The 23,791-nt window shown below is 38.0% G+C and overlaps 2 protein-coding genes across 2 annotated transcripts; one reads left to right on the top strand and one right to left on the bottom strand.

Moving 5' to 3' along the window:
• Nucleotides 1-921: 921 nt before the first annotated feature.
• Nucleotides 922-18,018, bottom strand: LOC127644096 (RCC1 and BTB domain-containing protein 1-like). Its single transcript, XM_052127117.1, has 12 exons — nucleotides 17,908-18,018; nucleotides 17,228-17,423; nucleotides 16,949-17,099; nucleotides 13,891-14,057; nucleotides 12,554-12,712; nucleotides 12,205-12,312; nucleotides 10,877-11,019; nucleotides 6,572-6,762; nucleotides 5,388-5,514; nucleotides 5,086-5,237; nucleotides 4,544-4,674; nucleotides 922-1,893 (listed from the first exon to the last, which is right to left on the bottom strand). Exons 2-12 carry the CDS (start codon nucleotides 17,351-17,353, stop codon nucleotides 1,753-1,755), a joined length of 1,596 nt encoding a protein of 531 aa, XP_051983077.1. The 5' UTR covers nucleotides 17,354-17,423; nucleotides 17,908-18,018; the 3' UTR covers nucleotides 922-1,752.
• A 4,618-nt stretch (nucleotides 18,019-22,636) lies between these two features.
• Nucleotides 22,637-23,791, top strand: arl11 (ADP-ribosylation factor-like 11). Its single transcript, XM_052127125.1, has one exon. The coding sequence runs from the start codon at nucleotides 22,941-22,943 to the stop codon at nucleotides 23,463-23,465; it is 525 nt and encodes a 174-aa protein (XP_051983085.1). The 5' UTR covers nucleotides 22,637-22,940; the 3' UTR covers nucleotides 23,466-23,791.

Raw genomic sequence — 23,791 nt, 5'->3', positions numbered from 1 at the left:
GAAGTCGTTCATTCAGGTACGAGGGAACCGTCTGACCACGTTTAACCGCTGATCAAACTTCACTTGATTTTAAGGTAGGAAATGTTTTAACTGTGTCAAACATTAACACAATGTAGTTTGACATATGTGGGGATAGCTCGATTTACTTGCTAATCTGTCAAAAACATCTAAATACTTTACAAAGATACAATGCCAGAAAAATTAACAGGGACCCAAAATTAAAAATATGGAGGCCAAAAATACCCACGTAACGAATTCCAGTGTTTTCTTAATAATATCTGATATAGTTACAATTACATACATTGCGATCTTCTTTCGACTTTTCACTAAACATTATTTTTTCCCCCGCCGTCCAGTTCTTCGCACGCACAGACGTCCCTCCGCTTCTATCAATTTGCATCAGTTCGGTATTGTACTCCCAAGTTAAATTCCGTAACTGTTCGCCCCTCTTGTTCAAAATAAACTGTCCTGGTGATGATAGTGATTGGAAACTTCTTGTAAAGTGTTACCATGACATTTCCCATCATTATGTGCCACAAGAATGACGAAAAAAAAAAAGATAACCCATCAATTACACACCATACTTGCATTGGTACAAAAAAAATAAAAAGCTACTTGTCTTTGTTAGTTAAATGAAATGGCAAAATGGGTCCAATCTTTCAGACTAAAATCCTTTGCACATCATGTTATTCATTTATGACTACAAACTTCCCACTTGTATCTCAAACTGTGAACTTCCAGGAGGAATTGCATGCAGCACTTAATTTTGATTTCATGGGGTCTTTAACAAACATAACCTTCTATAATGCTTAATAGAGCATCAATATATTACTTTTTAGAAATATATAGAACATTTTCATTTTTTAAATAATTTCCTATCCTATGTTATATGTTCGCAACCCCTATTGCATACTAAACAAAAATTATGACACCATAATTGGGAAACTATTTATAGACATAGAAATACTGCAACAAATACTGATGCAACATATGAGAAAATCTTTATACACCTTTTAGAGATAAAGTTGTATAACTTACAAGAGAAACTATGGCACACTTGATGTGCACAAATACATTTATAAAACTAATGCAAAAATCTGTACAGTATGTACATAGAACAAACAATATAGTTGGTTAATAAGTTACAGCAAACTAAAAAGGTGAAAGTCCTGAAACAACTAAAAGATTATCCAAAATACTTGAATGATCCTATATGAGCTCCTTTAAAAGGAAGCTACTGTTCTATGAGTGCAACTATTTGTAATACTTTTTATTTTAGCAAAGTTTAAACATCAAACTGAGTGCAATTGTCATAGTTTTTGTAGACGTAGCTGTGGAGTATTGAAGCAGCATTGTAATAAATGTATTATCAAACTCCAATATCCCTCCCACTTTATTATGCAAACATTACTCCTGTCAGCAGCACTAGGAAGTGTTACTAGCATTGTGCAATGTCTCTTTTCCAAAAAGACTTGAAAAGGAACTTACACTGTCTGACTGACCAACACTTGTAACAGATGAATGTGCAACCTTACCCTTGATATAGTTGCACAGGACATTAATAGCACATTGGTGGAAGGTGCCCAGCTTTCTGCTGAACAAGGCCCTAACCCTAGCCTTAGGACCCAATAGTGTGTGTAAATGACTATCTGGTGTAACAGCACCCTCTGACAGCCTGAAGTAACAGATTGGTTCCATGGCCAATACAGTTTGAGACTGTGTATTTCTGGTGGATGTCTGGAGGCATTACAGTTAGTTTTTGAAAGCTCCACAACGGCTGGCTCTGCAGATGAACTCCTTCAGCATGTTGCCGTCGATCTGCCAGAATGCAGCTGTCTGTGTGACCTCAGTCAAGTGGTTGACACAGAATTTAAAACAGAACTCCTCAAGATCCTTCACATGAAAAGAGAGCACAAACGAGTAATTGTGAGTGAGTGAGTGAGTGAGTGAGTGAGTGAAAAAGAATCATCAATATCATCCATGATTTTCATCTCAAACTACACCTTAAAGCTTTACTTTTCATTTTTTAGGTTGCACTGGCCGATATGGTTGTATTTGACTTATTCCTACCCCTTAAGGTTTGGCATTCTGCATTCAAACCAGTCTGGCCATTCTCTGTTGACCTCTCTCATCAACAAGGAAATCCGTCCACAGAACTGTCGCTTACTGGATGTTTTTTGTTTTTGGCACCATTCGGAGTAAATTCTAGAGACTGTTGTGCGTGAAAATTCCAGGAGATCTGCAGTTACAGAAATACTCAAACCAGCCCGTCTGGCACCATCAATCATGCCACGGTCCAAATCACAGAGATAAATCAACCCGATGATTGATGTGAACATTAAATGAAGCTCCTGACCTGTATCTGCATGATTTTATCCACTGCACACACACATGCATGTAATTGGCTAATTAGATAAACACATTGATGATTGTTGATACCAGACGGGCTGGTTTGAGTATTTCTGTAACTGCAAATCATATTATTTAATGATTGTTTGCACGAAAGTGGATTTTTAAAGTGCTAAGGTGTTTGAAGTGACCTATCAGAATCTCAGAAAACTCTCTCAATTGATTGCAAACCTGAGTCTGAGTTTTTATTCCTCAATATTCATACTGGGGACCCAAATGTTACCCCCAACAGTTTATGGTGGAGGATGTGGGCAACGTCTTTGGTGTAACCTTGATCAGTCGCCTACAGCTTGCTCACTGGGGTTATTAATACAATTATCATTTAATTATTATCTAAATTACACAATGATGATTAATCGACTTTATAGACATTACAGTTTTATCGTCTGTTAATGCTGATATTCTGTAAAGCTGCTTTGAAACGATGTGTGTTGTGAAAGGCGCTATACAAATAAAATTGAATTTAATTGATCAACCAATATTAAGGTAGGTAGACTTTTAAGATTATATGTTAGGGATTTTCTGATGGAGATATTGAGTATATATATATATATATATATATATATATATATATATAAAAATAAAAAATATTCAGATAATTAAAATGCATTACATTCCTGTAGCAGAAGAGTTAATCATTGATAAGGCCATACAAAAAGCTGCTTTAGAATACAATGTATTGTTTACTACCATATTATTGATCATAAGTCAATCATTGGCATACAGTTCACAGCAATCCATTTCACAAGTGAATTTGTCAATCAGTTCGAAATGTATTATTAGGGCTTGTTTAAGGACACGTTAATGTACACTTGTGTCAGACATGCTTGTGTAGCGTCTCGGGTGCGTTGTGTCATAAACATAAAATGTTTAGGTCACTGTGTCAAGTTAAATATAGTTTAATACTCAATCTTTAAACACATCTTGAGATCCCTTAGTTCGGATTTGCGCTACATCAAGTGTTTTGAACGCAAGAATGTAACGCGTGTGTGTTGTGCTGCCTACTGAAGTGTTTTCTTCACTGTATAAACTGTGCATTGCTTATACAGCTGAAATTTCACTTACTGCCCTCTGGAGTAAACAGGTGGTACTACAAGCTTGCATTTCTCAGGAATCTTCCTTATTATGGTCCGTGGGCATGCGATTAATTGCGTTCATAGTTTTTAACGAGTTACTTTTTGTAAAATTAAATCGCACTGAATTAACGCATTAAATCGACAGCCCTAGTTTAAACATTTACTTACTTTTCTATTAGTTTAAAAAAGTTATTTATGCTATTTTATCCAATAGAATGGAAGTTCTTTCTCCTGAGAAAGAGCAGGAAATGTTGAAAGTAGTCCTAAAAGATGAAATTGACTTAATAATAGTAATAATAATAATAAATAAAAAAGGATTAGTAATTTGTTAATAATAAGATGACAGAGTTTAAGGTTTTACAGTTGTAGATGTATGTTGTTTGAATGGTCAAAGTAGGAAATGATAGCAATGGGTCGAAAGTTCCGAAATGGAATGGACAGGCGGGCTGGTTTGAGTATTTCTGTAACTGCTGATGTCCTGGGATTTTCACACACAACAATCTCTAGAGTTTACTCAGAATGGTTCGAACTGACAAAGTCTACTGTAACTCAGATAACCGCTCTGTACAATTATGAAAGATTAGCATCTCAGAATGCTATTCTGAGATGCGGGTTGGCACTATTATGGTGGCACGACGGGGAGCTACACAATATTAGGCAGGTGGTTTTAATGTTGTGACTGATCATGTATAGAACAATAAATAAATTATTTATTTTTAAAACACTATAGAAAATGGGGAAAGTTTTTTTTTTTTTAATTCAAGACAGAGAAGAGTAGCTAGCCTTGTTCTACAGCAGTGGTTCTCAACCCGGTTTCTGAATTCCCCCAACACTGCACATTTTGTACACTGCCCTTTTCTGACACACCCAATTCAGGTCTTGGAGACTCCATTAACAAGCTGATGAGTTGAATCAGCTGTGTTTGATTAGGGAGATATCCAAAAATGTGTAGTGTTGGGGGGACTCCAGGAACAGGGTTGAGAACCACTTTTCTACAGTAAAACAGGTCTTTGCTGAGCACTCTAGTAAGCAAGATCTTCAGGGTGGTTTTTAGTTACCTCAGCATCATATTTAATGGCAGCAGACAGCAGGGAGAAAGCGTTTTCGACAGTGATGCCCCTCTTTATGATATGCTGGCACAACTTCTTTAGTCTGTTTTCACAGTATGAGGTTGCAAGATCCAGCAGTCCTGTAAGACATGACCAAATCCATTTGTCCTTAATTAAGGGTAAAATCTGTTAATTTCTGAGCTTCTAGTGGCAGCAGAATTGGAAAAATAATGAGTGTATCCAAAAAAGTTTCAACCACTACCATTGTTTGAGACAATTTGCTATGTCTGGCCCAGTTATGCTGCCGAAAGATTGCATTTATGTTTAGTGCCGGTAGAGGTACAGAAATTATACTTTAACTATTACATTTCCATCCCTGTAAAAGTATCAGCAATTTTTGTATAAAAATGTATCAATCTTTTGAAAAGAAAAGTAATATAACAAGAGTAAAAGAGTGGTGACTGGTTTCTTTTACTCATAAATTAGTTTACTGAGGTGTTTCGCAAGAGCTGCACAAGCATAAACCAGGCCACAAATGAAGCAAAACCCACCGATAGCATCCTCAGGAGGAAGATCTACACTATCAGTGTAAAGGAACTCCAAGAAAGAGCGATACACCGGAAAAGAAAACTGGTCAATCTCAATCACTTCTTTCATATCCTCATTCCAGTGTGACTGGAACATTGATCTGAAGTGCTCACACCTGAGATAAAAGAGGAGAAAATATAAGAATGTGAAATCAGCAGTAACCAAAAGAGTATCTGATTGATTGAGGTCATTAATCATGTAACTGAAACAGCATCATGTAATCTAAAAGTGATAAAACCAAAAACAAAATGCTGTGGATCATCACCTAATTTTGAGAACAGCCTTGTGGACATGGATGTATTTGCCGTCTATGCTGAATTTGAGGTCCGAGGTCTCAGGATTGTCAAACTCTTTTTTTAGGGACTCTGCTACAGTCAGGAAATCATCATGCTCTAATAACAAATACAGTAAAGTTATGTAACAGCAACAGGAATACGAGAGGCATGTTGTGTACTGTATTCAAACGTCTGTACAAGTGAATCTCAAGAAACCTCTCAAGATGTCTCATCAAATTTTAAAATCATAAAGAGAATTGTCAAAAAACAAGAAGGAAATTATATACTGCATAGATGATAATTAAGCACCTTCTCACACCCCATTCTCATAAAACATTATTAATTCAGTTTATTAAAATTACTTTGTACTTAAATTGTATAGCATTTTAAAAATCATGGTAGGATTTGTTTTGAATTTATGGAGATTTAATTAAAGAAACATTGCATAAAATCTTTTTTTAAATACTGCAAATGAGAATCAATATTTAAAATAATGGGAATTATTTCATTCAATATCTTGACGCAGTTTTATTTTCCCCACCTAATTTTGTGGTGAAATGTAACTTTTAGTGAGATTGACCTGTTCAGTAGTACATTGGTTTCTGCAAAGTTTTAACAGCATATTGATACCCACAAAAAATATTTAACATCTCTAATTTATTTAAATAAAATTAAAAAGAAGCAAAAAAAAAAAAATCACAGTTCCAGTGAGGCACTTATAATGGAAATGAATGGGGCCAATTCATAAACATTAAAATACTCAGTTTACAAAAAATTCCCACACAATGTAAACATACTGTAAGTTAACATGATTTTAGTGTGATAAAATTACTACTAACCTTATGTGCGTAAATGTACATCCAATATAACAACTTTATTGCATACACCAGTCAATCCTGTAATCTGGTAAATGTCGTTACGGTGGTAAATCCCTGATTTTATCACACTAAAATATTGTTAACATGTATAATGTTTACGCCCTGAGGCTATATATTTGAAACTGTTTGTATTTTAATGTGCATGTACTGGCTCAATTTACACTGTAACCTCGATTTTTAATTTTTTGGGGGTAATTAACGATATACCACAAATGCGGTAGACTGATATTATTTCTTATTGAACCTGGAACATTCCTTTAAAGCTCAGGACACAGAGATGAAAACACAAAACTTACCCATGGAGAGCAGTCGCCACATAACAGAAGGGGTGGCAAAGCAGGCGAAGACATCGTCCGTGCTGGTGAAGTGCGTGAGGTGTGGCAGCACGAGTGGCTGTCCGCGGCACTGCCCCCACATGTACACCTGACCGCTCTGCGTCTTTGCCGCTGATGTGTGTGTGGAATGACAGGCGGCGATCTCCACAATCCTGGTGGAGCGAGGAGAAGTTGGAGCCAAAAGACCAGGAAGGAATGGAGAAGGCCAAGGTGGAGGATAGCAGGGACATGAGGAAGGATACAGACAGAAGAGGGCACAGAATAGGAAAGGGGGAAGGGGGGGTTGGTATATTAGTTAAGAGCAAAGGCCTAAATATAAGTTCTTACACAATTCTTGTAAACCTTATGCAGAGTAAATCCATATTTTATTTTTGGAGGGAATGAAAAGGAAGCAGAGAGATAGTCTTTTCAATTAAATGCACTGTATAAAGGTCCTAGAACACATCTAATTTTTACAACAGATGTTTTCTGCCTACCTAACTTTTTTTTTATGTTTTAAGCCACTGAAAAGACTGTACTCAAAGTCCGCTTCAAGGCAAGTCATTCCAGTCGGTGGCCATCTTGGGAATGCTCCCAGGCAGCTATTTTCTATGTAAACAAGCAGCATAAAAAGTACAGCTCCTTTCTACTTGGAGAAAGACAGAAATCTCCAAAATGGTTGGTCAAGAATACAATCAAAGTAAATATTTCAAATCAGCAGTTAAATCTGAAAACACTGTTATCATAAATTGCACTTATTTAGCTCATGTCAAAATAAAAAAAGGCTATATTTCAGGCTGGTCCGGCAAATGTGCAAGAACTTGAGTTGACTGAAGGCTCTTTTACCTGTAAGGTGGAACTTACTTTTCTACATCCAACATATTGGGGCATTCCAATTTTTCCCATTTATTTTAAAGGGAGTGGTCCATATTGGAATAAACTGTTTTTGACTCTACTTCTATTCCTCACATCCTCGCTTTTGCTCCCATCAAAAATTAAATATGGTTCTTATCTCCCAACATCTGTAATTCCTGGGTTATTAGTTAACTTATACATAATTAAATTTAAACCAAACTGCAAACATGCAGAGATAACCACAGTGACCCAACAAGGAGGATACCATTGACCTACTCCTTGCTTATACACACTCAAAACAGGATGACTTACAGGAAACTCCCACCAGAACAACAGGAAATCTCTTTAGGATGACGTACAATGGCACTGACACAACGCACACATCAACATCATGGATCTTTTCTAATAAGAGCTCCATAATAAACCATAAAGAAAAAAAAAAAAAAATACAAATCACAATTACTGTGAGGCTCTTAAAAATGGAAGTGAATGGGGCCAGTCCATACGTTAAAATACACACCAGTTTCTAAAGCATAGCCACAAGACATAAACAATATATTTGTTAACATGATTAATCACTTACAAACTGTGTGAAGTTATATCCAATTTTACAACTTCTATGTAATGGTGGCAAACCCTGTAATCTGGTAAATGCCATAACACTGGTAAATGCCTGATTTTTATAACACTAATATCATGTTAACAAGTATATTGTTTACATCTTGTGGCTGAAAAAAACAGCACTGCAAAAGACGCTCCTGAAATTTGCAGATGACACCTCATCGGCATCATCAGTAATGGAGATGAGTCTGCATACAGACGGGAGGTTGATCAGCTGGCTGTCTGGTGCGGTCAAAACAACAATGAGCTGAACATGCTGAAAACAGGGGACTTCAGGAGAAATCCTCCAATCCCCCACCATCCTGAACAGCACTGTGGCAGCAGTAGAGTCATTCAGGTTCTTGGGCTCTACCATCTCTCAGGACCTGAAGTGGGACACCCATATAGACTCCATTGTGAAGAAGGCTCAGCAGAGGTTGTACTTCCTTCACCAGCAGAGAAAGTTAAATCTGCCACAGGATCTGCTGACACAGTTCTACTCAGCCGTCACTGAGTCTGTCCTGTGTACATCTATGTATATCTGTCTGGTTTGGTTCAGCAACCAAATCAGATAGAAGGAAATTACAAGGGACAGTCGGGGACTGCGGAGAGCATTATTGGTGCCCCCTGCCAACCAAGACCTATACAAGACTTATACGTCTCTAGAGTGAGGAAACATGCAGATAGTGTTACTCTGGACCCCACACACCCTGCCCACTCCCTCTTTGAACTGTTGCCCTCTGGCCAACGCTACAGAGCACTGAGCACCAGGCCATTTTCCACATGAACAATTAAACTGCCTCCACCATAGTGCAATAATGTAAATACATATCATGTACATATGGAAATTCACATATTTAATTCATAACTGTACATACCCCTCACTTGCACATACTTCATTCTTTTATTTGTCAGTCCATTTATACTCTTACCTTGTTTTATATTTTGTGTCTCACTGTAATTTTCTGTGTGCACTTGTTTCTCCTATTAGCAAAAAAAAATTCCTTGTGTAAATGAGAACACTTGGCAATAAAGCTCATTCTGATTCTATTTTTAAATTTATGGACTGGCTGCATTTACTTCCTTTACATACAGCTTAAGTGCATTGATGTAACCATGGATTTTGCCCTTATTTTAATAAACAAGTGATGAGTCTAAAATATTTTCTGTGGTAATATACATTATGCCACAAATACTGTCCATTATGCTTAAAATAATGTTCCAGGTTCAATACAATGCGCTCTTAGTACAAAGGCTGTTCAAAACGAAGGATAGAAAAATGATCCTAAGCCTCTTTCTCCATTGGTCAGAAAGATTTTGTTGCCAAACTGTGCCTTTGGCCAGGTTAAATATTTTTGGTGCTTGAATTAACTTTTAAAAAAAATGTCAGTTGGTGATGGCGTGAAAGGTAAACATTGGCGCGAGTGAACTTCGAGGATGATTGCATAATCCAGTTTTTAGAACTGCATTTTCCCCTGCTTTTTACTTAAAAAAAAAAAAAAAAAAAAGAAAAAAAAAGAAAAGAGAAGAGAAAAAGGCAAGAGGTTTACCATAATTTGCTGAGGGGTTGTGAATGCCACACAAAAACACACAGAAAAGTCAAAGTTCCTTACACTAACTAAAAAGGACCTTTACTGACAAAATGTTATACAAGTAATATAATGATATATTACAAGCGTTTTAATTAGCTAACTACAGTGGCAAGAAAAAGTATGTAAACACTTTGGAATCAGCTTGTTGTCTGCATTAATTAGTCATAAAATGTGACCTCATTTTCACCAAAGTCACAAGTATATTAATAACTGGCCGATCCTACTTTGGTAGCAATAATCTTAACTAAGCATTTCTGGTAGCTGCGGATTAGACCTGCACAATGTTCAGAAGGAATTCTGGACAATTCTTCCTTACAGAACTGCTTCAGCTCATATTCTTAAGATGTCTGATGTGAACAGCTCTCGAGTTCATTCCACAGCATCTCTTTTGGGTTAAGGTTTGGGCTCTGACTGGGCCACTCTAAAAGGTGAATTTTGTTTTTGTGAAGCCGTTCTGTATAGGATTTACTTTGAGGTTTAGGTTTATTGTCTTTCAGCATCACCCAACTTCTACTGAACTTCAGCTGGCGCACAGCTAACCTGACATTATCCTGTAGGGTTATCTTGATAAACTTTGGAATTCATTTTTCCCTTGATGATGGCTTGTTGTCCAGGCCCCAAAGCAGTAATGCAGCCCCAAATCATGAGGCTCCCTCCATTGTACTTCACTGTTGGGATGATGTTTGTAAGCAGTGCCCTTTTTACACCATACGTAGTGTTGTGTGTTCTTCTCAAACAATTCAACCTTGGTTTCATCGGTCCACAAAACAGTTTCCCAGTAGCGTTGTAGTGTCTAAATGTGGTCTCTGGCAAACTTCAAGCATGCAGCAATGTTTTTGTTGGAAAGCAGCAGCTTCCTTCGTGGTGTCCTGCCATGGACACCATACCTATTTAATATTTTTCCATATAGTATGAATGAATGACCTTGATGTTGGCAACCTGCTAATTGATTAGTCACAAAGTATTAAAGCCATTACACCAGTAAGGTTGAGCATGACCCGTGCCAAGACGGTTTGTAACCGTGCCATGCCGAACCATGCTTGAGTGGAAATGCAACTGAAATCACTCCTCACTGTGCTCAAAACAGTTAAGCCCAATGGGGGAAAAGTGACTTTAGATACCACAGTTTGGTCAAATTCTAAGGCATCATAATGTGTGTGGTTTGCAGTCACTGAGTGAGTAAAATAAGGCACAAAGAAACCAAGAAAGAAAGAAAGAATTTATTTCCAAACCCCCTCACCTTTCTTTCTCAGTCATGACCTGAACAGGGCCGAGTTGATTGCTCTTGTTGCCGGTGCCCAGCTGGCCATAAGTGTTGGCCCCCCATGCATACAGTAATCCCTCATCGGTCAAGGCCAGTGAATGAGCATAACCAGAGGCAATCTGGAACCCAGAAAACATTACACATGTCAAGTCTAATGTCAAGAGCATAGTGTAAAAACCATGGATCATAGTCATGGATCACAAAATCAATTAGTTGTAATGATATTCTATATCAGCCTATTTTTCACAGTGAATTCACAGCAACATGTCAACTTTTTTTTTTTTTTTAGAAAATGTCTAACAACTATTTTGTTCAGCATTTCCAAAAGCATTGTAAGCCGTAGGTCATAGAATCCAACAACTTAAGCTTGTGATGCTTTTGGGAAACAAAGCCCTGGTTGATAGATAGACCAACTGACCGTCAGACTGACAGATAGAAGCATAAATGTCTTTTGTATACATTAAAATGTTTTGACAGTCGGAGTTTGAAATCATAAACTTTCTTTGGACTGTTTGAACATTCCATCAATGCAAGTCAATGGGATATTTTATGATAATCAATTACAGGAAAATTGTAAGTCGGCTCAGTTAGAAAAGTCATAGCAACCGGAGTCAGAACAGGTTGAAGGTCTGTGGCAAATCAAGTGAATGTATCTTTAAAGCTTTAGGAGGAGTTGCAACTGAAAATGTGTCTTGGTTTAGGGGTTTTGGAAACTTAAAACACTGCAAATTTCAGGAGTGACAACCGCATTTAAAAGTGTGAGTGACTACAATAGCTTGACAAGTGATAACAATAGCTTGCAACAACCTTACAAAGCCCTAGTAATAACACTCATTGCATAAATATAAACAAGTATCATTAAAATGTAATATATTTTCCTTTACTTATCCATTTATTAATTGTAGTGGAGAATCCAATGGCATTTTAAACAAATAAAAGATTAAGATTCGTTTTTAACTTTTAAACAAGTCAAAAATTACCCTTGCATAACAGCAGGTTTAAAGCAACAAAGTGATGTGTTTTTTTCCACTTACTGTAGGTCAGTTTATGTAAAAATCTGAATTGTCACATGCGTCATCATTTAAAGATGAATGTATGGTTTAACAAAAAAGCTTGTATGTTGAAGAAAGTATGTTGCTTTGACACTCCATTCTTGAAGGGAATAGGCCTTCTGTTTTTGTTTTAAAAATTTATCTTTCACAGTCTAAACCAAAGCTCATTATGATATCATAATTGACCATTATTATGGCCTTCCTACACGCACAACTAACTATAATCTGCCACAGGGATCGTCCAAGTCTTACCTGCAGCACACATTGGCCTTGCAGCGCAATCAAACGACACGCTGTCAGCTGGTTCCCATTGTTGCCCAACCCCAGCTGTCCATTTCCATTGTAACCCCACCCATAAACCTGAAACACACAAACATAATTTACCACTAACAAACACGCAACACAGCTACATTGAGAAATACAGCAGGATGTGTCACACCTTCAACAATTGGTAGAGAACTACAGAATACAGGAAAGTCTACTTTAAGAAATTCAATAAAAGTCAGTACATCGACAAAGACTCTTATGCTAATAAAACCTTGAGTAGCAGGTTGGGTAGTTCAACAAACAGGAAGATATACAGATTAATTGAATCAATTACCTCGCCATTATCCGCCACAGCCATGGAGGAGGTCTGTCCACAGGCTATACTGACCATTACTTTGTTCTGGAGGCAGTTGGTCACTTTGCGGGGTGCCGGCTGGTTGGCGGTGGACCCCGAACCCACCTGACCACAGTTGTTGTAGCCCCAAGCAAATACCTAAGATGATCCACAATTAGGAACAAGATAAGGCTAAAATAAAAGTAAAGTTAGTTGGATGGATGGGCCAAAGTATGCAGTCGAGGCATTCAATGAAGCTTAAAGTGATAGTTCATCCAAAATCCCCTCAAGCTTTCAATCCCATATGACTTTCTTTCCTCCATGGAAGTTAAAGAAATGTTAGGCAAAACTTTAGCTAATGTCAACGTACAAAAGAATAAAGGCTAAAATTTTAGCCTCCGTGTTCCATGTTTGGAACATGAAAATGAGAAAATGACAATATTTTCATTTTTGAATCAACTATTCCTTTAATAAATATTAAATCGTCTATGATTCTATGCAGATGTTAAAACAAAGCTAACACAGCTTAGCTAACAAGGTCACAAGCTCCTTATTACAGCCAACACAGTGAGGCTAAGCGGCGAGAGGAAGATTTTTTTCAAACCTAAATCCACCCAATGCCCTATAATATGTAACATATATATTTAACTCACTGCTGGGGTCTTTCTTGAGAGATTATTAAATGGGAAATTAAGAGTATGCAAAGAAACAGGAAGGATTTGTCTTGGATTAAGTAATTAGTATGTGACAGGAAGCAACGTTGACATAAAAACGTATAATGTAAAACATTTTGATTAATGGTTGTCATTAGATTTGCAGTATGTCATCATTTTAACCCAAGGATATAACCACATATTTAGGATTGGGGGGCCCAAATGTAATAATTTGATAATCAACTGTGGAAAAACCACATATCAGTAGACCACTTTTATGAATATTGGGGGGACATGTCCCCCACAATGTCTATGGTGGTTACAGCCCTGTTTTAACCTAAATAAATGGACACGTCTTTGCATAGCTATGCTGATCTCCAGTTCATCTTATCTTATGAAGTGTCTCTTAAAAGAAAATTCACCCAAAAACAAATATTCTGTCATCATTTACTAATTTAAATCAACCAGGATTAGAAGAATTACAAGTTGTGTAGAAAATTTTAAATAACTCAATGTGAGAAAGGCAGCTGAATCATCTAGCTTTGAAGTGCACTAAAGCCTCCCTACCCCTCTAATACTCTGTATAATTCTGTATATGCGGTCTATAGAGACTGCATGATGTTTCTAAACCTTCACTTTATCTGATAAATCAATCTAAGTGAAGGATTCTTTTCCATGCCTCACCTCACCATCATGGGTCAGTGCTAAAGAGTGGTGAGACCCACAGGCCACCTCTGTCACTCTCTTGTTCTGCAGGTTTAAAGACACCAGGACGGGTGACACACCTTGATTGGTCGTCCCATTGCCCAACTGACTGTACCCATTATGCCCCCATGCATACAACTCCCCCTCTGCAAAGAAATAAGAGACTTAAGTTAAAAGAAAGATCTGTCATTAGTGTGCCTCAACATTTAAAAACAACTCATAACGTATTCAAAGTTATATCACCTCAAATAAGCACACAAGAAAACAATATTATTTAGCATGTGGACTCTGTATTCTCCATCCATCCATCCATCTTCAACCGCTTATCCGAAGTCGGGTCGCGGGGGCAGCTGCTCCAGCAGGGGGCCCCAAACTTCCCTATCCCGAGCCACATTAACCAACTCTGACTGGGGGACCTCGAGGCGTTCCCAGGCCAGTGTGGAGATGTAATCTCTCCACCTAGTCCCGGGTCTTCCCCGAGGCCTCCTCCCAGCTGGACGTGCCTGAAACACCTCCCTAGGGAGGCGGCCAGGGGGCATCCTTACCAGATGCCCAAACCACCTCAACTGACTCCTTTCAACGCAAAGGAGCAGCGGCTCTACTCCGAGCTCCTCACGGATGACTGAGCTCCTCACCCTAGACTCTGTATTCTGATAAATGTAATTTTTTTTTACACCATTAAACTAACATAAAACTAGTCCTAGTTTTAGTCTTTTTACATACATTTCCTTTAAAATTAGTTAATATTTTGTCATGTCATATGTCTAAAATGGCATATCAAAAATTATAATCAATCTTTTTACTGATGATAATGTGCAAAATGACAAAAAAAGTGTGGCAAACTTTAACAGACCAAACTTTAATCAAATATTCAATGTATAAACATTATAAATTAAAAAATTAATCAAACACATAGAAGATGCATACAAAATACTGTACAACTGTCCTTGTTGTGAAAACCTGAGCTCATAAAATAATAAAAGCATATATATATATATATATATATATATATATATATATATATATATATATATATATATATATACATACATACACACACTCACCTAAAGGATTATTAGGAACACCATACTAATACTGTGTTTGACCCCTTTCAGCCTTCAGAACTGCCTTTAATTCTATGTGGCATTGATTCAACAAGGTGCTGAAAGCATTCTTTAGAAATGTTGGCCCATATTGATAGGATAGCATCTTGCAGTTGATGGAGATTTGTGGGATGCACATCCAGGGCGCAAGCTCCCGTTCCACCACATCCCAAAGATGCTCTATTGGGTTGAGATCTGGTGACTGTGGGGGCCATTTTAGTACAGTGAACTCATTGTCATGTTCAAGAAACCAATTTGAAATGATTCGAGCTTTGTGACATGGTGCATTATCCTGCTGGAAGTTGCCATCAGAGGATGGGTACATGGTGGCCATAAAGGGATGGACATGGTCAGAAACAATGCTCAGGTAGGCCGTGGCATTTAAACGATGCCCAATTGGCACTAAGGGGCCTAAAGTGTGCCAAGAAAACATCCCCACACCATTACACCACCACCACCACCAGCCTGCACAGTGGTAACAAGGCATGATGGATCCATGTTCTCATTCTGTTTACGCCAAATTCTGACTCTACCATCTGAATGTCTCAACAGAAATCGAGACTCATCAGACCAGGCAACATTTTTCCAGTCTTCAACTGTCCAATTTTGGTGAGCTCTTGCAAATGGTAGCCTCTTTTTCCTATTTGTAGTGGAGATGAGTGGTACCCGGTGGGGTCTTCTGCTGTTGTAGCCCATCCGCCTCAAGGTTGTGCGTGTTGTGGCTTCACAAATGCTTTGCTGCATACCTCGGTTGTAGCAGTGGTTATTTCAGGCAAAGTTGCTCTTCTATCAGCTTGAATCAGTCGGCCCATTCTCCTCTGACCTCTAGCATCAACAAGGCATTTTAGCCCACAGGACTGCCGCATACTGGATGTTTGTCAATGAGAAGGATATAGCTGAAGACAGAGCTCCAGAAAGGGGAAGGAGCTCCAAACCGCCAGCAAAGATATAGGGAGCTTCTAACCGTGTGTAGAAGTGACAGCCTCTTCTGGAGCTGCCGCAACCCATTTTGGAGTAACCCTGCCCCTTTCTGGAGTAAACCCACCCCCTTTGAGTTTTCGATTAAGGTCAAGTAGGTGTAGCTGCAGGCCAGAAGTCTCCAAATGGGGACAGAGTCTTCAAAATAGGGTGGGGAAAGAAGGGGTTTCTTATTCTTTCCTATTTCCTAATTCAAAAGGGAGCAGCACTTCCACCCACTGTTAGGATGAGGCCCAAAGTATACTTCTGATAGACGCGAACACTAAGCATCTGCGTACAGAATCTGTGATGTAAATGTAGTCATCAGAAGATTGCTTAAGCACTGAACGCGTGCGAGACGATTTTTCTAACCATTCATACTCTGAACGCGCAGTATGCACATACACCTTGAGTTTTTTGCACTAATTAGTGGGTGCACAAGTTGGCAACACCCACAGTTGATCCATCGCTGTCATGAAGTACTAGAAGATGTAATCGCTGCTAAACAACAGGAGAGGAATGTGGAAATAACAAAAGTGGACATAGATGCACATGATAACTCGATTCTGAAGGACTATAAAGACAACTTTATAGGTCTAAACTCCTAAGGAGAAATAGCTCAGTATCTCATAGCAGTCTTAGCACATGCGCTAACTGCCCGTGTATGTGTGCACAGTCAAATGAACTATACGTTGAAACTGCATTCGCATCAAAATCAGAGTATGCTTTGTTCTTTAGGGTAAGGTTACGTGCTCTGTATGTCTTTGCAGCCTTTTTTTTTTCACAGCCTGCAGCAATAACCTTCTTCGTTTTTCAGCCATCTTGGCCCCAGAAGTATTTTTACTGTTCTTAGTTTTCATAGGGACTTCAAACAATGCTTCATAAGAGGTCTAAGCCATGAACCACACTAAACAGCTCTGAAGTAAATTACATTACAAATTTTGATTTGAAGCAAAAAGTATTTGAAAAATTCTCACCTTCTGTGGCAAGCAGAACATGAGGCCCACTGCCATAGCTTAAACGGACCACCTTCTTCCCACTCAGAGAGTCCAGTTTTTTAGGGACAATGGTGCTCTGACTGTCTCCAGTGCCCAGACAATTACTGCAGTTCAGACCTAACACATACACCTGTGTAGGGGTACAAAAAAAAAATAAAACAATACAGTTTCTCATCATTTTGCCTGTGAGCATCAACTAATATAGCTCATCTATAACAAACTCAAAACCACTTATGACAGATACTGTTGGCTGCTTACTTCATCATCATGGGTGATGTAGATGGCCTCATTAGCATATGCTCCGAAAATGCATGCCTGTCTTATGGAGGCGAGCTCCTGAGCACTCAAGAGTGTGAAGAGAGGCCACTTAGTGACATCCACCATGGCAATTCTCTTGTGGTGAGGGGGTGGGGTTAGAGAAGAGAGCTGAAGACACCCGTGCTGTTGCTTGTGCCTTTGAAAAGTAATACATTTAATGTCATATCATATATATATATATATATATATATATATATATATATATATAGACAGATTTGCTTGCCTCTTGAGAGCTAATGGAACGTATTGAATTGATTCAATGATGTGAAGTGATTAAATATAAAGCAATAAATCACGGAAACACTAGAGTACTGTGCTTTATAATGCAACAACTGCCACAACACCATAATAGTAACAACTTCATCTCATATAAGCAGTATATTCCTGTGTCACTTTTAGAAACCTAAAACAGACATTATACTAAAAACAAACATCCCACAGCGCTGTATGGCAGTGTGTAAAGTGAAAGAAAACGCGACATTTTAAACGTATTTTCTAGCAGACACGCGTTAGTTACTAAACACTCAGTTAGCATGACTGCTACAGCATAGATACACCATAGACTTACACTACAAACAATCTGACAACACTTTACCCAAAACAACGCCAAAAAAACCTACCTAGAGCCTACAAGAAGTTAAACGCATATATTCAGCACTGATGTTTGCTTTCTCCAGTGTTTTCAGTTTGCCGAAGCGCGTTCACGTCAACGAGGAAATAAACGCGTTTCCTGATCAGTTGCTACGGCTACATGAACGTCTTCTCGATTGTCCAATCACAGACTGGTAATGAGTGTCTCCTACATCACTGATTGGCTAAAACGAGGAGCTGGCCCAGGAGGCGGGATTTATCGTCGGCAAAATAAAACAAAAAACGAACGAACGCAAGGAAACAGGAGCGTCCCGAAAACAACTAACATTTATTTTAATAAAAGTTAAAGGAATATTCAGGGTTCAATAAACTCAACCAACATCATTTGTGGCATAATGTTGATTGCCACTAAAATTTATTTTTGATTTGTCTCTCCATTTCTTGGAAAAAAAAGCAAACATTTGGATTGCATGAAGCACTTACAATGGAAGTGAATGGGGCCAATCTGTAAACGTTAAAATACTCACTTTCAGACAGTTAAAAAATATAGCCACAAGAAATAAACAATATGTGTGTAACACAATTTTAGTGTGATAAAATCACTTATCGACCTTTTCTGTGTTAAGTTATAGGCTAATCAATTTCGCAACTTCCATGCTTGACGATATAGGCCTACTGTCAACCAACCCTAAAACGACTGTAAAATAGCAATGTAAACAACTTTACAGCTCATAAAATACACAAGTTTTAACATAAGAATTAATGCAAGTGCTTTTATAAAATTATAATCTTCACATTTCTGCCTATAAACCCTCAAAAAGTTGTCCCCATTCACTTCCATTGTAAGTGCCTGACTGTAGTAATCTACATTGTGTCACAAAAGCTGTCGATTGAGTTTAACTTGTATTAAACCAAGTATATTCCTTTCAATTATGTTTAAACTTCACATTGACAGAGTGTGAATTTTGAAAACAAAAAAGCAAGGAAAACACTTGTTTGTTAAGCTTATTTCAAGATTTTCAGTTATAGATATTTATGATTCATTACAATTTGTTGTTTTTATTTAATCTTTATATATATACATTTCTAGTTTTCATATAGTTTTTTTTTTCATAATGTATTTATTCATTTGTTGTTACACTATATAGTAATTATATTTTTTGTTAAATAAAAAAAATATTCAAATTTGCTTCTACTAACTTCCAATAACAAGTTAATAATGATGATGATGTATTATTATTGCTATTGAAAATAATAAAAATTATTATGTATAAAATGATTATGTAGCTACTCAATTTTCGGTTTCGAGATATTTGGATGCACTGGGCGGAACTAATATGAATATTCACGAGTTTGCTCAATATGTGTGTGAAACCGAAAATGTCAGTCCACGGTCTTCAAAACTCAACATGAACGCCTTTTAATAGATTATTTTGAAACGTGTTTTTGATCAGATCTGATTAAGAGGCGTTCCGATGCGTTAGGAGACAGCAGAGCAAACTTTAGAACATCTGATAGTCTACAGATATTAAAGTTATTCTTCGTTGTGCTCTAATTACTTTGTGAGGGTCTCTTTTTTAGTTGTCATCAGTGCCTTTACAGCACTACAGACTGAAATCAATATGCACAAATGTATTGTTTTATCTTATTAAGATTGTCATTTAGCAAGTATGATCAAATCACCCATAATACAAACCATACCAGTATGTTATATAAAATAAAAATGTTGTGAAATAAAATGTTACCATAAAAATAGAGGAAGCTCAAATTGAGAGGACAAGGAAAGCTCCAAAGCAACATGTGAAAAAAACCCCACAAGATTAGGTGATTATTACTGATAAAAGTCAAAACAGGGCTATTGTAAACATCTTTACAACTAAAGGTAGGCCTACATTTGCAAACAAAAATTCCCATAAGGTGTTAAGACTTGTTTTCAGAGGATGTAATTTTATTAATTGTATCTATATAGCACTTTTTAGCATGCTTCACAAAACATAAAATCATAAAAACACACAGTAAAACCCAACATATTCACATAGTAATAAAAGTAACACATGCCCGCTAATTCAGAGTCTGGGGATGGAGCTTTAACTTCTATCAGAGATTATGGGAGAAAGATTTACACTTGGTATTGGAGGGGGGAGAATGGTCTCTTCTAAAAATACATCAAGTCTGCTTCTAGAGATGCAAGGGTTTGCCTTATGCAATTCAAGATTTTACATAGATTCTATTGATTCTATTGGCTTGGTGCTCAGGATAAGACACACTTGTGTTTAGGGCTGGTGTTTCCACCCGGTGCATATAAGGCCACCGCAGCCTTCGCACTTCAGTGGGTCATAACAATATGTCCTGACGCATTTGAGATAACTTCAAACTGTCCAAGAGGGCATAGTACAATTTCTGTATCATCTGATTTATTGAAGTAATTTTCCATCTGCTGGATCTCACTGCATCATATGTGTTTTTATTTTCTTTGTTTAATATATGATTCAATAAAAAAAAATTTAGTCTGGAAAAAAAAGCAACACATGCAATAAAAAAAAGTACATGCACATAGTAATAACAGCAAGTTTAAACAAATTAGTTTTTAAACGAGACATAAAAACAGACACAGATTCAGCAGATGTAATATACCAGAGAAGGCTGCTCCATAATCATGGGACCTTCACTACAAACACTTTCAACTTTTGTTTTGCATCTGGATCTGGGAACCGCCAACAGTTCATGACAAGAAGATCTAAGAGGTCTAACTGTTTCATAAGGTCTTACTATTTCTGCTATATATTCAGGTGCCAACCCCTGTACTGCTTTATATGTAATGAATAAAATCTTAAAATCAACCATAAAATGAATTGTTAACCAATGCAAAGAAGCTAAAACTGGAGTAATATGATAAAAACCTTAGTTCTTGCTACCACCTGCTGAATATTTGGGACCGCCTGATTCAGTGCTGACTCAATCTGATTTTATTTTTAAATCATGGCCGATTATTACAACCTCTGTTTTATCAGTATTTAACTGAAGGAAATTACATGGGATCCATTTTTTATATCTATTATACATGCTTGAAGAACATTGAAATTATTCAGCAACAAATACAGTTGCAGGTCATCTGCATATGCAGCGGTAGCCAGCTGGTAGGTAGCTGTGCAGTGTGTAAAACTCACTCCCCTGGTTTAAAGGCGCACTAGCGACTGACACTAGGGGCTGTATAGCCTTTAGCCTCCTTGTCAGCACGCCGCTGTGTAGTGTGTAAACCTCACTCCCCTGGCCACAAGAGGAGCACTAACGACTTATGCTAGGGGCTGTAGCTTTTAGCCTCCTCGTTAGTGCGGCCGCCTCCCATGCTGGTTCGAATCCCGCTCTAGTAGTACTGGTTACAATGGTGCCGTAAACCGGATGGGAGTGAGGTTTAGGAGGGTGAGTGTAATGGTAGCCAGCTGGTAGGTAGCTGTGCAGTGTGTAAACCTCACTACCCTGGCCTCAAGAGGCACACTTGCGACTGAAGCTAGAGGCTGTAACCTTTAGCCTCCTTGTCAGCACGCCCGCCTACAATGCTGGAGACTCCGCTTCGAATTCTGAGTGGATCTACCAGGACAAATTACACATAATAATTACAATACATTTGTTATTTTCAGAACCAAGTGGTAACATATATAGTGAAAAAAATATTGGCCCTAACAGGTATACTTGCGGAATACCAAAATTCATTTTTGAAGAGGAAAATTAATCTCATCTCTAACAGACACATAAAATGTCCTATTCGTCAAGTAGGCAACAAACCAGTCTAAAGCTACCTCAGATATTCCCACCCATCTCTTCAATGTGTCAATTTAAACTGAACGATCAACTGTATTAAATACTGCCGTTAAATCAAGCAACACTAAAATGGAGCACTCTCCAGTGTCCTCCACCATTAATAAATCATTGGTCACCCTAAGAAGGGCAGTTTCTGTACTGTGATTTCCTCTAAAATCCTGACTGAAATTTCTCAAAACTATTGTTATTCTGATGTATATTGAGAGTGTATGTAACAGGAATTGTTGCAGTATCTACATGTGTTGCCCATTACACATTTGCTGTTAATAAAACTTTTTTTTAGAAAAATATTACACGAATTACGAAATATTGCAATAATTACCGAACAAGATACAACAGAAGAGCACAATGAGGAACAGAAACAGCTATAGTTTAGTTGTTTTTTTTCATAATCCCACTAACATGGCTGTAATTATTAAGGCAAAGCTGCTCAAAACGTACAGACTTATCAAAACTACATAATTACAACCTATAAACTGTTGCAAAAGTTAGAATAATTATAGTTAAGTTATAGTTTCAAAATGATCTATTTTAGAGGTGTTCATGTTGAAATTTGAGGCGCGTGGACAGACATTTTCAGTTCCACGCGCACGTTGAAGAAACGTATGAATATTCATGTCAGTCCCGGCCATTGCAACCACATTTCTCGGAATCTGAAAATGTTGTAACACCGGAAGAAATGACAGTCCAGTTTCAAGGATCTTCAAAGCAGCGTAGAAGGATATAAAAGCAGGCCGAGCTCTAAAAAGGGGCAGGAGCTTTAAACCACCAGCAAAGACAGACAGAGCCCCTATCCTAACCCTCATCTGTGTGAAAATGTCGCCCCATTTTGGAGTTGGCACAACTCGAATAACTCCGCCCCTTCTGAAGATATCCCGCCCTCTTTTTAAGTTCCCGCCCCCGTTTGGAAATCTCTGTGCTGTAGCAATACATTCTTGAAAGTAGCAGCAGGGCAGGGCATCCCGCATGTTAAGCTGACACACCTGTTTAACAATGTGGACTAACTCGTCAAGCTGTATCACACGGTCAGTCTTAAGATAGTGTACTCTCCGTTGCACCTAGCAACTCGCATTGGTTATAGTGTGTCGCATTGTGTCACTTCAGCGTTACATTCTATTTCCCACGAAAACAGAAGTAGAAGAGTGTAATCAAGGATTTGGTTGCCAGATGCCATTTCAAACCTGACGAGATACAGACAAGTGTTGAGAACTTAAAACCAGACAACGGGATTTGTCAAACCAGGATGGGAATCTTTCAATCTAAAAAGTTTCACAAGTCTCCACAGGTTGTCCTCATGGGCCTGGATTCAGCTGGAAAATCCACTTTATTGTTTAAACAGCAGCGAGGTGTTGTGATGGAGACATCCCCAACTGTTGGCTTCAACGTTGCAACTGTAGAGCTGGACAAGAAAACCTCACTGACCATATGGGATGTTGGGGGTCAGGGGACAATGAGGCCCAACTGGAGATACTACCTAGAAGGATGCAAGGTACTGGTGTTTGTGGTGGACAGCAGTGACAGTGCCAGGATGGGAGAAGCCCAGAAAGCCTTGAAGAAGGTTTTGAGTGATGAGAACTTAAAAGGAGTTCCTCTGATGGTGCTGGCCAACAAAAAGGATCTGCCAAACTCGATGACTATCAGAGAGGTGTCTACATTGTTGGAGTTGGACAAATACACAGATCGGGTGTGGGAGATCCAAGCCTGCAGTGCCATTAAGGGACTGGGTCTCCAACAAGCTTTCACCTCAATAGCTAAACTATTAAAGTAATGAGGAACTGATGCCAGAGGCATTTACAGAACATTATTTGACAGGGAAAACAAATAAATACAGTTCAAACATATTGTATGTGGACTGCTTACTTTTATTTGATTGCAACCAGAATCAAAGGAATATTTGATCATGTTGTCATTTTAAACTGGACCGAAAAAAAAGATTAGACAGGAAGAGGGTGCACTGATCTCACTGAAACGGAAAGCCAAAGAGCTGTGATATAACTACTGTAATTGTGCTGTTTTGTTTATGCTGTACATAATGTAATATTTATATGCCTTCATGTTATACACCATCGTGTGGTTTGAAAATAAAGCCTATAT

Source organism: Xyrauchen texanus, chromosome 5 (genome assembly GCF_025860055.1).
Source record: "Xyrauchen texanus isolate HMW12.3.18 chromosome 5, RBS_HiC_50CHRs, whole genome shotgun sequence".
NCBI lineage: Eukaryota > Metazoa > Chordata > Actinopteri > Cypriniformes > Catostomidae > Xyrauchen > Xyrauchen texanus.
The sequence above is the reverse complement of the archived record's forward strand: the minus strand, read 5'-3'. Positions and strand labels throughout refer to the sequence as shown.